This window comes from Morchella importuna (genome assembly GCF_003444635.1).
Source record: "Morchella importuna strain M04M26 chromosome Unknown Morimp01GS069, whole genome shotgun sequence".
Taxonomy (NCBI): domain Eukaryota; kingdom Fungi; phylum Ascomycota; class Pezizomycetes; order Pezizales; family Morchellaceae; genus Morchella; species Morchella importuna.
In genome coordinates this window covers 23801-39883 of record NW_025763465.1, presented here as the reverse complement: position 1 = coordinate 39883, position 16083 = coordinate 23801, and the positions used below count along the sequence as shown (strand labels likewise).

The following is a 16083-nucleotide window of genomic DNA, read 5'->3' as shown; positions in this document are numbered from 1 at the left end:
CCTGACTATTTGCAAAGCGTCTCATGCTCATTTGACCATCCATGCCTTCTTTCTCTGTTTGCTCAACAAAGGTTCCCCAGCAGCTGCAGTATAAGCCATAAATATATATAGCTACATATCAAAATCTGAGGTGTACAATTTGAGAAATCTTACTCTTTACAGTTGCCTGTTCTTCCACGAGAGATCCTCCCCATCGTTTTTGGGATGCACCTTACAATAGCCTGAGTATCAATCACATAATATCACTCGTTTCCTCTGAGACCACTTTATCAAAATATCGCAAGAGAATATGACATTTGTCATTTTTACCTGATCTACCCTTATTCGTTAACTATCGCGTCCAGTGCTTCGTGCATCACAGTAGAGGCCAATATCTCGTCACCGTCCGAATTCTCTGGTTTGCACAGTGATGCACGGGAGCCGAGACTTTATTGCGAGATTACATATGTGGATTTCAAATGGGAATATCTCTGCTTGTCCCGACTTCCCCCGTCGAGACAAATAAAGGGACATTCTGATCACTACCCCAGAACCAGGTTTCCCAGTCTTGGCACCACCCGTGTCCCGCTGTCGCCAAGACAACGAGCACGCGTCTTCCCGCGCCCTCGTCTCCCTCGTCTGCGGGCACCGGAGCACCGCAGCACCGCAGCACCCAGCACCCGCATCACCCGGCACCCGCACCCGCACCCGCACCTCACTGAAATGCCCCGCGCCCCCCGCCCCCGCGCCGCCAAAGCGTCCGGTCCCGCGAGCACCGGCTACACGCCCACCCAGATCTCGCGGCACATCAGCGCCTACTTCAGCGCCACGCCGCCGGCTGCCTGGAGCCTCGAGGCCTTCACAGCGCACTGCAGGACGCACGCGCATTTCGCGGCGAAGAAGACGCCGGCAATGGTCAACTACTGGCTGACTGAGTTGAAGAACATCCTGTCTGCGGAGGAGAGTGAAGAGGGGGAGGGTGAGAATGAGGGAGAGCGGGAGAGAGATGGGGAGAGGAGGGAGCGGGCGAGGGCTGTGCAGGAGGAGTGGAAGGGGAGGGGGAGGGTATGTGTCTGCTCTGGTGTGGGGACCCGGGTGTGCGGAGGCTGATGGACTGCGGGGGTAATGATAGAAGAAGCACCCGCGCTACACGGCGACAAACAGCATCGTCGTGCACGGCGACATCATCAACTCGAGTGTGGCGAACATTGCCGGAACACTGCCCGCGCCCGCCGCATCTCCCGCACCCCCGGTTGAGCCGGAGCCGGTCGCTGAGCCCGCCGCTGAGCCCGCCGCTGAACCGGAGCCCGACACCGACGACGACCGCCTACCGGTAAGTCTCTCCTCTCCCGCCCGCGCCCGTGCACTCTTCCAACCTCCTTCCAGACCCTCATCCCCACCGACATCACCACGCCCGGCACCTTCCTCTCGCGCTTCCCCGCAATGACACACAAAGCGCGCATCACCGCCGTCAAGACCCTCGAAGACACGCTCCACACCCACCTGCAGCAGGCACCCGCCTCCTCAGTGCTGCTCACGCACGGCATCATCGACCGCGACGACGCAGAGGCCGCTGCGCTGTTCACAACCGCAGAGATGAGGGCGATATCGGCGCTGGCACCGCGCCCGCCGGAGCAGGATGCGGCGTTCGAGTATGCGTGTGCGCGGTACACGGGGGGGAGGGGCGACGCGGAGTGGTATCGGGTGGTGTCGGAGACGCCGCCGCGGCCGGCGGGGGTGCGGTATGAGAGGGGGGTCAACTTTAATGCGACGTATGTTAACCATGCGGTGGGGGCTATGTGAGTGCTCCTATCCTCTATAGTAGTTATCTTCTGTGGGAGTTTTGCTGATACGGTGAGAGGGGCAAGATTGGGCAATATGGAACATCTGGCGGAGACGTGCAGCTTTGCGCCGGAGCCGAACGAGGGCTGGTTTGATGCGAATATCTGGGCCCCGCTGATTGACTACTGCTTCAAGGACCTGCACGGCGTGTCTCTCTCACGGTATCTCTCCCTTTCCCCTCCTCCCCTCCTCTTCTCTCTCTTCTCCCTTTTCATTCTCCTCCTGCCCTCTTCTCCCTTTCCCCCTCCTCCACCTCCCACTGACCCCCCCCCCCCCAGAAAAGAAATCATGTCCCGCGCTGCCCCACACTTCCGCTTCGACGGCATCCTCCTGCAACACCAGTCCGGCCAAGGCGCACGCGAATACGGCGCCATCGAGGTCGGCCGCAACACGCTGGGCACAAAGCGGCACACCGACAAGCTCAAGCTCGTACACATCCTTCACGCCATGCTGCACCGCCTCGCCGCCGAGGTAGGCGGGCGCTGGGAGGTGGCGAGAGGCTTGGAGACCGTGGGCGTGCATTGTGTTGGTTAGCTACTCTCCCCCATCCCCTTGATGTCCGCTCTTTGAGCAAGTAAAGAGTGATGGGTAAGAAGTTTGGATAGAGGCTGATAGAGGGTGAAGGCTCCTCCGTGCAGATTCTCCGGATGGGGTTTGTGAGTAGGAATGTGTGCCTGCTGCGTACGGGGCCGGTGCATCCCGTGCCGAGTCGGTTTGAGGACATGGAGGATGTGTTCCCGGCCATGAGGGCGGTGGTGGCTGCGAAGGTTTGTTTGTTCCTTCATTTTTCTGTGTTTTATGGGATAGGACGGCGGCTGATGGTGCGGGCGAGTGATAGCTGGTGATTAAGCGCTCGATTGAGATTGTCAAGGGGTATGAGCATGAGGGGTGGGCGGACGATATCTAGATCGATCGATGCCCTGGGGGAAGGATAGAGGTGCGTGGGGTCCTTTGCTAGAGGTGTAGATGCAATACCATATATTGGATATTGTGACTACGCTTTTTCGTTCTCTTTTTAATGTGCGGTTTTCGTTTGTGGCGGATCTTTCTATGATGTCTATCCCTGGCTGGCCGCGGATTAGAAAAAGGATGGGTAGATAAACGGTACGCTCTCTGATCGGTTTAAAGAGGTAGTAGACAGAGTACAGAGTGCCTCCTTGTAAGGGAAAATATTACCGCTGAATGTATATATTACGTCATACATTATCACTCGACTTTCTCGTGCGAGTCGGTTTTATCGTGTGGGTTTGGGCTTTCGTGCGTAGAAGTTGCATCTCCGGGTTGGAGTTATATCTCCTGCCCCCGTGGCCCCGCCCCAAACAACCAAAACCATGGAAAAACCGGTACCCCAAGAAAAACCATGGAAAGCACCCCACCATGCACCCACAACCGTGGAAACACCCCGTCCCCCACCCACACGCTCAGAGCCCTAGGCGACAACGAAGCCCTACCCAGCAGCGTGGCGTCCGTGATAATGGTCGTTCGAGTGTTTCATTTGTTTCTGTTTCTGCCCGTCATCGTGGAGACCGCTCTTCCGGCCTTTATTGCGTTCTGTATGGCCGTTGTGTTGTGCGCGTTGTTTCGGGGTCTGCAGTGTTCTTTGGAGGTATGTAGTGGGGGAGTAACTAGTGCTTTTTCTTTCTTCTTTTTTTCCCCCGGGGGGGGGGGGGGGTGGAGAGCGGTGGCGATAGATGGAAGTTTCGTTTACTCCCTCAGCTTCCTGAGTAGGGGATGTGGCAGATGATTGTAAACCAGAAAAGAAGATGTACAGCGCCATGCCATAAGTCATGGGAAGGCGCGAGGTCGCAACGCCTGAACACAAAATCTTTCACCACCACCGATGGCGCCCAGAGACCATGTACCTCGCCAGACAGCTAGGAGGGAATGACCAGCCTCCTTGCTGTGGCAAAAAACCGGAGTCTACAGCTCTGGTTGGAGGGGAATAGGGTAGATGTTCTGGAGGACTGGCTTGCCTATTCCATCCCATTGAACATGTTTGGGTACACCTCAAGAAGCTTTACCATCAACAGTACCCCCATTTGGCATATGGTACTAGATCACCTTAAGTATTAAATCCCCTCGTGGAGGAAGGTCTAATTCATTGCTGGGAACTGTTACCTGATGATTTATTTGGTAGCTAGTTGAGGAGAATAGAGCTGTTATAAGGCAAGGGGTTGGTACACAAGATATTAAATGTCAGATTATTTTTTATTTAGCTACTATTTAACAACTATACAAAAAATCAGCTCTCCAAAGGATCAATTGTGGTTGCTGGGTGGGTAGTCGTGGTGGCTCGGGAGGTTGCTACGCCGCGCTTTCCCATGATTTATGGCCTAGAACTATACAAGTACTTGCATGAAAGACATTGAAAAATAACATAATCGGTTATTGCAAGTACCCAAACATTCATACCCTGCGTCTGCTGAACAGCGTGGCTTGTTTGTTAGCCCGACTCCAACCGTACGCTGTCGCCCGGGAAACGGAGGTTAAAACCCGCCTCTCTTGGACCCCGCTGCGGTTGCAGTGAGGGCCGAGAGGGGCACGGGTCACGTTAGGTTACCTCGTCGATGGCTCACGGCCCTGCTCGAGCTCCCTCCTCGCGGGGGAGGAAGTGATAGTAAAAAGGCCTCTCTTGGTCTCCGCTATATATGGCTGGTGGTGCTTCCTCTTCGGGAGAGGGGGGAAGGTGGGGGGTAGTAGATATTCGTATGAAAGCGCCTCTTCTGGTCCTCTGGCTCCGGCCGGGGGGTCAGGAGGGCCCTTTTACGTTAGGTCGATCTGTTTCTTTGTCTGCCGCTTTGTGGGGGAAGGTTTCTCTCGATTAATCTTGGGCGCTGTCGAGGGGTTGAGAAAGACTTCCCCCCCTCTTGTAGGTGTATTTTCTTTTCGGAGTTGCTGTATAGTTTTGGGTTCACTACGAAGTGGTATGAGGGGGCTATTGCTCCTTTCAGTTGTGTTCTTTTGATAGAATCGAGTGATGATCCATGATTATCTCTGCCCTCCATTCCATCGTACTACGTGATAACACGGCAGGATTTTCTTAGCTGATCGGTAAATAAATTTCTAGTAGAACCGATCGTTTTCGCCTCTTCATTAAAACTCTATCTTGAAACCGAGGGTATTGAGGGTATTTCCGCTTTGCTCGGCGATCGATCGAGATATTACTGGCTGCATGCAGGTAAGAACTGGTACTCGTACTTTCGTGACGTTTGTAAAAGGAACCACTATTGCATACCATACAATTACGCGCCAAGTCCACAATTTAGTATGGTATGCAATAGCGGTTCCTTTTACAAACGTCACGAAAATACGAGTATACTCTATAGGTGATACTGGTCAATGTGCATGTGCACGTGCCTATGTAGCTACGTGCTGCTCTATGTATTGGAGACAAAAAACCGCAAGGTAGGTACATTGGAGCTAATCGATGGGGTATGTTTATCTCATGAACGATGTCTACGCGCGCGGGGTAGGAGAATTTATGTAGGTAGTATCATAAATACTCGCGGCAGGCAAAAAGTACCGGACAATGAAAGTTTTGTCTCTGGGCTTTTTTTGCAGTAGTTCACGCCTAGCACGCGCACCCATTGGTGAACCAAAAACCTGCATTGTCCGGTACTTTTTGCCTGCCGCGAGTAGATCGTGCACGACTTCTGGTATTCAATTGGTCGGACAGGTTTACACAGAGACCCTTGTCTCACAACATCTCCGCAAACCACCTCCGGTCCACCCGAGTGACGAATCATGACACCATTTACTAATAGGTAATCTACTTTTCGTCTCTCTGTACAAGGAACTTTCCACACGGCCGGTCCATGGCCCCCGCAACTACCAATCGCTCTAGAGTACTCTAATCCCGATCATCTCAGGCCCAAATGCCAAATGCTGATTCTTTTATGGATCCTGGGCGCCAAGACTGTGGCTATGCTAGTTTTCTGAAGCTCATAAGACAGGGTCAATAATTAATGTGGGGAATGCAGGCACATAAACCTTATCTAGACGTCCAGTAGTACTGCTGAAATCTTCGTAATTCGAAGTTTGACGTTAACCCCAACCCTGAGGAGATATATATGCAACACTCAGCACGTACCTGCAAGAGACATTTATAAGTCTCTCCACTACTTGTTATATAGATTCTTAGATACGTGATTCAAGGTCACCCTCCAAGTTACAATCTCGGTTATATACTAGATCCTTTACACAAGCGGATACCTGATACCCATGCATACCTCTTCCCTCTAGCTCTGCTTGTATAAGTAAAAGGGCTCTAACTGTTAATCGTAAGCCTCCCTAAGCAAGTTATTGACACTGGACGGCCCATAAATTTGTTCTGGTACATGCATTCATTCCTGAAAGGTACGGATCGACACTAGTACTTCTTAGGAATGTCTCTGAATTGTATGCAACGTTCCTGCATGAATCGGACACAACAAACTCTCTGTTAATATGGTCTAGGAACATTCTGAGCTGCCATAACCCCTATGGTCTAATTGTTAAGGAAAATGGCTAGTGCTAAGCGATAATTCTGTAGCGTTTAAACTGATGATATTGTAAAACCGGATTCCCTTGACTTGATGGTTGATGATACCCTCAAGTCTTCGCAGAATCAAGCCCTATTTATACATGTTGGAACCTATGCCAAGGCCCGCTTTCTAATACTAACTGATACAACAATAATAGAATAAGATAACGCTCCCGAAGATAACCCAGATAGAAAAGCGCCCCCGCATAGTCCCGTCCTCCATTCTAATTCCGACACGTAACCATGAACCTTGCAATTGCCAGTCATCGGGTTGTACCATACTATTATCCTAGACCTACTTCCCTAAGTAGAACAGCCTACAGCCGTAAGCCCCGCTTCCTATTCTATTCCGGGTGAGACACCCAATAGTAAACGTGCCGTCATAATAGTATAACACTAGTGTGGTAACATCGCGTGCTCCCACACTACCCGATACCTTTCTATGCTTGTCCTTTCGTTACCCGACCGTCCTCGCATCACAACCCGTCACTCGTATCCCTCATTGTCCTAAGCCTCTAGAACAGTGTTCCGTAGTTCCTGTAACACTACTCCCCCTTCCTAGACGTCGCCCTCGACCGTTAAAACCCTTCTATAATAAAAACCCTGTGGGAAAAGTCATAGAGTAGGGAAAGGTATCGAGCTTAGTCCCGCCTGTTCCGTTGTAGCTTATGAGCCCGGTCATTATCGATCGCTGGGCCTCGACTTCGCGTATGGGGTCGTGTGTTCGAGGTTGGCTGGAAATTCTCGTCTGCCAATGCCTCCTGTGGCTCGGGTGTTGCCAGTCGCTTTCGTGTATTTTGTTTTCTGGTGGGATCCGGGTCCTCGCGATAGGGTCGCAGCAGCATCTCGTGAAAGACGTCGTGAACCTTCCATTCTACCGGAAGTTCGAGACGGTAAGCCCGATTGCCCACCACTGCTGAAACTGTAAATGGCCCTGTGAACTTGTCTGACCACTTGGAGTATCCTCCTAGGTTCCGAGTGTCCAGCAAGACTTTCTGACCGATAGTGAACCGCTGTACTGCCGGTCCTGGCTTTGACGCCATCCTGTCGAAGGTCTTCTGTAGCGTGTCTCTCGCTAACTCATGAGCCGTGATGATCTCATCCAAGTAGTTGTTCCCGTTGGCGTCTAATCGTTCGATCTCTGCATCCGTAGGCCAATCCGTTCGAGGGTGGAAGCCATAATTGCAGTAGAACGGCGATTGCCCCGTCGACGTATGCTTCGCATTGTTGTAGGCGTATTCACAGATAGGTAACAGGTCCTTCCATTTCTTGCCTGTTCCTGCCGTATATGCCCGAATATAACCTTCCATGTGTTGGTTGGTCCGCTCTGTTTGGCCGTCGGTTTGGGGGTGGAATGAGGTGGAGAGTCTTCTACGAATCCCCAGTCTGTCCGTAATTGCCGCCCAGAATGCTGACACGAACTGCGTTCCTCTGTCTGAGACGATGCTCCTAGGAAGTCCGTGGAAACGCCAGATGTCTTTGACGAATGCGTTGGCGGTTTGTTCCGCGTTGATTCCCGTCATTGGAATGAAGTGAGCCATCTTCGTAAAACGGTCCACGACTACCAATACGTTGCGGAATCCTGATTTCTCCTTAGGCATTTCTACTACGAAATCCATCGAGATATCAGTCCAAGGTGTGGTGGCTAACTCTAGGGGTTGAGGGAGTGACAAGTGTCTCCGACGTTGCTTGGCTCTCTGGCATACATCGCAAGTCTTGACGAAGTTGGCTACATCCGTGGACATTCCTGGCCACCAGTAGTTCCTATCAATCAACTCGAGGGTTTTATCCCTTCCTAGATGCCCCGCTACGGGTCGATCATGATGTTCCTCAATGACCTGCTTGACCGCGTAGCCCGGTACTACCCATCGACCATCGTGGGTGGGGTCATTCGAATCGGGACTCCATTCAGCGGCAGGCTCTAACTTTACGATAGCAGCCTCCGGTGGTCCAAAGATCTCCAGGTTTGAGTCAGGGAGGTGTTCATCCGGACCCGTCCTCCGAACCCAGCGTCTTTCCTGTTCATACCAACCCTGTAGTGGCTGAGGCAGCTCTACGCTTGGTATGTCGTACCACTGATCCAACTGATTCCATTCCTCTTCGGGGTTGCCAACCACTTCGGACCCAGTTTCTACGCTGGTCCGTGATTTTCTGACAAATTGTTCTGCGCTGAGTAGCTGTTTTACGGGCTGCTCACGCATTACTCCCCCTTCCATTGCGAACTCCGGACGCCTTGTAAGTGCATCTGGCTTGCCGTTCTTTTCGCCTGGTCGGTAATGGATCTTGAAGCGAAAAGGTGCTATCTTCTCGGCCCATCTGGCTTGTCTTCTCGACAACTTCTTGGTCGTTGTGAAATACTGCAGGTTTTGGTGATCCGAATGTATCTGGATAGGGATGTCCGTCCCTTCCAGCCAATGTCTCCAAGTCAAGAGGGCAGAAACTATTGCGAGCATCTCCTTGTCGTAGATCTCATAGTTAACCTCTGCCTCGTTGAACTTGCGAGAGTGGTAAGCTACCGGATGTAGAATACCGTCCTCGAACACCTGAGAGAGTACTGCGGCCTCAGCCCAGTCACTCGCATCAGTTTCCACGATTGCTTCGCGGTGTTCGTCATAGTGTCGGAGTATTGGAGCAGACGTAAATTTCCTTTTGAGCTCGTCGAACGCGTCCTGCTGTTCCCTGCCCCATTTCCATACGGAACCTTTCTTCAGGAGGTCGGTCATAGGTCTGCAAACCTCGGAGTATCGGTGGATGAACCGTCTTAGGAAATTGGCGAAGCCGAGAAAGCATTGAAGTTCCTTGACCTTGGTTGGGGCTAACCAACCTTCGATCGCCTGGACTTTCTTTGGTGATACTCGGTTCCCTTTTCCTGATAGTATAAATCCCAGGAATTCTACCTCCTGTTGATACCATTCCGTTTTCTCAAGGTTTCCGTATAGATGGTGTCGTCGCAGTCGCTCCAAAACTTCTCGTACAAGAGTCGTATGCTCTTCTCTAGTCTTTGAATACATTAAGATGTCATCCAGGTAGACTACTACGCCTTGATCTAGAAGGTCCTTGGGTATGGTATTGGCCATGGCCTGAAACGACGCAGGAGCATTGGTCAAGCCGAAAGGCATTACCCTATATTCGAAAAGGCCGTATTTCGTTCGGAAAGCGGTTTTCCATTCTTCGCCCTTAGCAATCCTAATCAGATTATAGCCATTTTTCAGGTCTATCTTCGTGAAGTAGAGTGCTCCTTTCGTTGCGTCGGCCAGCTTGTTCATGAGTGGCAGTGGATAACGGTTCTTGATTGTGATTCCATTCAAACCACGAAAGTCGACACATAACCGAAGCTTACCATTAGCTTTCGGAACGAACAGGACGGGTGCCGCTGCTGGGCTAGTGGAGGGACGACTTTGCCGGAGGGCAAGTTCTCGTCCAAATACTCCCGGAGTGCCTTATCTTCAGGTGGGGAGAGCGAATAGATCGGTCCCCACCCAGGCTGCTTTCCTTCCATAAGAGGAATGGTATGATCCCATTCAGAGTGGTCAGGTAGTCGAGCGGCTCCTTCCTTGGAGAACACGTCGGCGTATTCCTGAAACTCCACCGGTATAGCACTAACGAGAGCCTCGTTTACCGATGCTCTTGCCCAAAAGGGGTGTTGCTCGATCGTCGTCTGCTTCTTGGGTGACGCCCTCAACAGCCTGATGACCAGCTCTTCTGGGTCTTGATCGTATATGTCCTCGACTGATACGAAACATCCATTGACTATACAGTTGTTGCTATGGAAGCTGACACTGTTGCGTCCCCAATGGATGGTTGGTTGATGCTCCTTGAGCCATCGATGTGGTATGACGAGGTCTTCTCCTGCAAACGAGCCAACCTCACAGGTGATAGCCCTGTCTAGATGGTTGCCGATGCGGAGGGTAAGGGGTTGAGTGATGTGGGTGCCGGAATTGGGCATAGGGGTGCCATCGGCCTGTCTGATGATGAGAGGCTTTGGTCGAGGTTGGGTGGGTATTTCCGCGCGGTGGATACAGTCCCAAGACATGATCCAGTCTTCTGTGCCACTGTCCAAGAGTGCGTTGACTGTTGCGACATGTTTGGTACTAGTTGCGGGGTGATCCCAAGAGATCTCGATCTCGAGGCGGGTTTCTTGTGTGTTGGAAGACATGTTTGTATGTTGGTTTGATAAAGGTTTTGTATTGGTTCTGGGTGTGGTTTTCGATGATTTTTTCTTCGTTGAGCGCGGGGTGAGGGGGTTTATATAGAGAGTTCGAGTGTTTGATGAAGATCATGGTACAACACTTACGCACCAGGCGTTTCGGGGTGTAACCCCATCCTCAAAGTGTGTGTAAAGAGAATTGAATTTCCGCGCGTGTAGCAAAACAAATATAGAAAAATCCCGTAGCCAACCGATAAGAATAACCGTAATACATAAAAACCTTGTTCCAAATAACCAAAAGAAAGAAACCGTAACGCAGTATAAAACACCGAAAAATAGAAATACCCAATCAATTTTGATCCTCCAAAGTTGTAATCCTTGCCCTAAAAGCCTCATTCTGGGGGCCCAATTTCCGCTTCTTTTCACCCTCCCTTCCGTGGTCCTTTCCTCCGGAAGGATACCGTTTCCTCTTCAGGTCGGTTAACCTGACCTTACTCGTCGCCACGCAATCTTTCGCGAAGTGGTTATCTCTACCACAACGGAAACATTTTCCTTCCTTTTGCCACTTCTCCTTCTCGTCCTTGGTGACACCTAAGTCATCCGAGGCCTTGGAGTTGTGCGCTGTTGCGGAGGAGGTTTCCCGAGGTGCGGGGTTGCGCGATTTTCGTCGTTCCGACTTCTCCTCGCGAGGTTTCACGACATCCTTGCCACGTAGGATTTCTTTCCGGGCCTTCACCTCGTGATCCTTACGTCCGACCTTCCTAACCCAGGCTAGCCATTCCGCGAAATCTTCTGGTTCCTCGATCGCGTTCGAGAGGCGTTGTTCCAGCGAGGAGTTTATTCCTGTTAGGATCATGGATTTCATTACGATGGGTCCGACCTTCGCGTCCCATTCCAGATTCTGCATTTCATTGATGTAGTCATCGATCATGCCAGTTTGACGGAGATTATCCATCTTCTGCTTGGCTTGTTCTTGACTTGTCCGATTGCCATATTGAATCCGTAATTCGTTTTTGAAATTCTCCCAGGTCCCGATACTGGGGTCAACCGATAGTCGCTCCACGAAGTTTCGCCAGAATTTTGCCGCGCTTCCGGTAAGTTCCAGGGATGCCCACAGGATCTTGGTCTGGTCGTCCCACCTGACCTTCCTCTGAAGTTCAATTAAGACTTCCATTTGGTCGATCCAGTGTCGTACGTCTTCGTCGGCTTTCCCGGAGAAGGGGATCTTTGCCTGTTTTGGCGTATCACCCAGGGTGGTGCGAGGGGGGTGCATGAGCTCTACCTCTTGTTGCCTATTACTGTAACGGAGCCATTTCAACTGTCTGGTGTATGAGTACACACAGGGCCCGGTTACATGCTGAGAGTTATTGTTAGAAGCCAGTTGCACAGTGACATGCAAGTACCGGCAGTGTGGTTAGCTACCAACTGTCAGAGTAACTACATTCTGAGCGCTAGGAAGAGGATCTACTCATGGGAGCAATGACTGACGAGTCTGTGCCTCGCCAATGATTAGAAGGCTAGCCAGAGTGAAGCTCTGAGTGCTCAGCGATCCTCCACATCCTCTGAGCATTGGAAGTCCGCCAGCAGTGGAAGAGACTATGCCTGGGAAGTCTACAATAAGCGGAAGCTCTACAGCAATGATTAAGCTTACACCTGAGCGGCAGCTCATTCATGCAGGCCCCTAGTTGTGTGGCAACAAAGGCTGCAGGTGTTACAAAGGCTTTGACTAAGGGTGGTTGCCTTCGGAATCGGAAGCACTCGCTGACGCTTAGAGAGAAGCGGGGTAGCGATGGTATTGCTTCCCTTCCACTAGGAGGCAGCACCGGAACTTAGTAAGGAAGTAGGAGCAGAGAATAGAATCCTTTGGAGTATAAGTACTCAGGATCATTCCCGCCCAACTGACCGGATCCTCATCTTCGAGTAGACCATTATCGGTAGCAGAGCCCTTAAAGATTATTGAGTTCTAGCGATAGTATCTTTGAATAAATCTGCACCTGATTTCTATCTTGCACGGCCGCATCTATTCTATTGGATTCTAGCGATACATAGATAGGCTGCCCCCGTTACAATTACGGCGCCTCCGCTCCTCTCGTCTTCTCTGTCTTCGTTCGCGTGCTCGACGATCGTCCTCTGAATCGGAGGAGCTGGATGAGTCTGAGGGGGATGGGTCTCGTGGTCTTGCGCGGTTTCCGCCGTTGCCGTTATTGCCATTGCCTCCCCTGCCTCCTTGTTCACTTTGCTGGCTTCTTGCCTCGGAGCGAGGGGGTACGGGGGGTTGTTTCCCTGATCCTTCCGGTCTCTCTCCGGAATTGCTAGGGGGGTTCTGAGGGGGTTGGGGGGGTACTACGCCTCCGCCTCCTGAGCCTTCGGGGGCTGCTGCCGTTCTGTTGGCTGCTACCCGCATCTGCTCAATGATCTCCTCCAGGTTCTTCTTCGTACCTGCGAACTGGTCTTCCATCGCAGCTTGTCTGTCCCGTTCCATCCTCTCGAGGGCAGCCATAACCTCCGCGGGTATCTGCACAGGGCCATCTTTCGGGAGTTGTTGAACGAAGTTGGTCAGCGCATTTATGTGCTGATCCTGTCGCTCCTGCCTTTCCTGATGCGCCCTAGTAGCTTCCACGATCTGTCCAAGGACTTGGCCGAGGTTGTTGGTAGCGGCGGTGGATTCCGCTCGTAGCTGAGCCATGACCTGGTTGAGCTGACTGTCGCGTTCGGCTCTGTCCCCAGCGAACTTGGCGTGGAGGTCCTCGACGATCTTGTTGGTATACTCCTGCTGCTGCCGGGTGAGTTCCCTGAGTATGGGGATATCCCGCACGTGCATGCTGAGTTCTTCGATCCCGCGGCTGAGCTGTTGTACCACGGGGGCCCCTTGTCGCTGGACTTCTTGCCCAATAAGGTCGCCGAAAGGGTTCTCCACCCGCCGTTCCTCTACGTCCATGTTGGTATCCTCGTCGTCGTCCATTACCCGAGGCACCGAGGCCTCTGAGTAGAGGATCTCTCTCTGATTGGGGTGACGTATGGGGAGAACTCCCGGTGGTCTACCTGCCTCCTCCTCGCCTGCCCATAGGATTCTTCCTGCCTCGTCGATGCGAAGAGGGAGCCTATCGGCACATCTCTCTCTTTCCTGTGGCGCCTCTTCGCCTGGGTTTCTAATATACCTCGATCTCTCAAGGCGATTGAACTCTCCATGTTGTAGTCTTCCTCCGACCGTTGCTGATGAGCCCTTGACATTGCTAAGTTGCTCGAGTTTGAGCTGTGGATGCCTTCTGCACCAGGGTTGGGCAATGAACCAGGGGGCTGGATGAGCAGGTCCGAAAGATCGTTGGGAGAGAGTGATCTTGATCGGGAAGAGTTCTGGGTAGTTGAGGATTTCGGGGTCGTGTTCCTCGAAAGTAGCGGTAGTTCCTGCTTCTGCGAAAAAACCTGTGTAGTGAAGATATCCGCAGTATAGATGTTCGGCGCTTCCTCTTCGAACGATGAAGGATGTAGCGCAAAGGTAGTTATCGATGGCTACTGTTGCCACTCGGGGGTGCATATAGTACCTTGGTCTTTTCTAATAGACTAAGCGCTTATTCTTCTACTGAGAGCACGGTGACTATCCGCCACTAAGCAAAATACTCAGAGTATTGGTTTAAGCGAGTAGTTGTCTTATCGAGACTTTTGGTAGTGTATGCGATATAGTAAAAAGAGTAAAAGTTAGGGATAAGGTACAATATAGTGTTAAATTCCTATAAGCCATACATTTGAAAAAATTACCGCCGATTACAACAGTAACTATGTAAAGCGTACTTAAGAAATAAAATCTGGCTTTGCTCTTCAAGTATTTCAAGGATCTCTAGTGTTTCCAATAGCGTAGAGTAGGTAGTAAATACCTCGCTAAGAAACCCGCCAGGTCCAACTTGCAACTCATCAAACAGATATTACTCAGAAATCGGCGGTCTCTACAGGTCTTAGCGAGTCGCTGTTCTGTAGTCCCCTATTCCTTTCGGATTCTTGACTTGATGGTTGATGATACCCTCAAGTCTTCGCAGAATCAAGCCCTATTTATACATGTTGGAACCTATGCCAAGGCCCGCTTTCTAATACTAACTGATACAACGATAATAGAATAAGATAACGCTCCCGAAGATAACCCAGATAGAAAAGCGCCCCCGCATAGTCCCGTCCTCCATTCTAATTCCGACACGTAACCATGAACCTTGCAATTGCCAGTCATCGGGTTGTACCATACTATTATCCTAGACCTACTTCCCTAAGTAGAACAGCCTACAGCCGTAAGCCCCGCTTCCTATTCTATTCCGGGTGAGACACCCAATAGTAAACGTGCCGTCATAATAGTATAACACTAGTGTGGTAACATCGCGTGCTCCCACACTACCCGATACCTTTCTATGCTTGTCCTTTCGTTACCCGACCGTCCTCGCATCACAACCCGTCACTCGTATCCCTCATTGTCCTAAGCCTCTAGAACAGTGTTCCGTAGTTCCTGTAACACTAATACCCCAAAGATCTGGTTACTTTCTTCTTTTATCATATATATATGACGCCCACATATTATATAACACCTCCTCTCTTACGCAAAGAATAGTAATTTGAAGCAATGAAAAGCGTTGAAACAAGAATGCCCTGTATTTTCTGTTCACCCGCACTTACTACATAGATACTTATTACCTCCCCCACCTACTCCGGTTGAGTGCCACCCATCCCCGCTTACGCATTTCCTATGTTGGATAGCGCGTTTAGGGTTACCCCAAAACACTTGGGACACCGGAATAGGAAACCCGCGCGACAAGAACTTGTGAAAACAAGGCTAGGGTGTGGTTCGGGCATTGTAGTTGCTAGGCTATGTTTGTCGTAGATCACATGGATAAGGAAGGGTACGCGCATGGGATCATGCTTTTATCCCCGATATTTACTACTTTTGGAGGAACCCTAACTGTCCTGAACCCCCTTTTCTTCGGCATGCGCTAGGCCTGCGTGTGTGTATTATTATAGATCATGTATGCATTAGTAACTCCTTAGGCATCGTAATCCAGGCAGCGGGATCATTCTAATAGAGTATTAGGATTAAGTTTCAAACCTACATACCTGTCTAGATCTCAATATTTATTGCGTCCCCGTGATATCTCGTGTCGAGTGATAACGTGTTTCACCGGGAAAGCGATCGTCACCGGGAAAGCAATCAAGGGTGACAACGGGTTGATCCAAAGTTGCTGAAGAAAGTTGAATATATATACAATTACAGAACCAAGTAGCCAGAAGTGTTATTTAGATGTCTTCCGACTATTTTTGACATGATTTACCTCTATCTGGCGAGAGTATTGTTTCAGAGAGATCGTTGACTGGGTTAGGGAGTGTAAGCTTTATCGACTTTACCAAATTTTGGTTTATATTCATTATATAACTCCAGGGTTCGGAAAAGACACACTGAACCCTCTTATATATACCTACCTTCATATATTATATTTTGATGCCCACAACCTCTTTTTGTGAGGTTCGGTTGCTTTCCCGGTGATGATCGCTTTCCCGGTGACATACGTTACTATATGATTTATCGACAGGCATGTAACTCGATTTTATTTCCGCAATAACC

At 50.7% G+C, this 16083-nt stretch overlaps 1 protein-coding gene across 1 annotated transcript; it reads left to right on the top strand.

Moving 5' to 3' along the window:
• Positions 1-702: 702 nt before the first annotated feature.
• Positions 703-2728, top strand: LAJ45_11463 (uncharacterized protein; the record flags this gene model as incomplete). Its single annotated transcript, XM_046120970.1, has 7 exons — positions 703-1044; positions 1112-1312; positions 1366-1778; positions 1848-1982; positions 2100-2350; positions 2446-2588; positions 2660-2728. 7 exons carry the CDS (start codon positions 703-705, stop codon positions 2726-2728), a joined length of 1554 nt encoding a protein of 517 aa, XP_045965827.1.
• Between the last annotated feature and the right edge of the window lie 13355 nt (positions 2729-16083).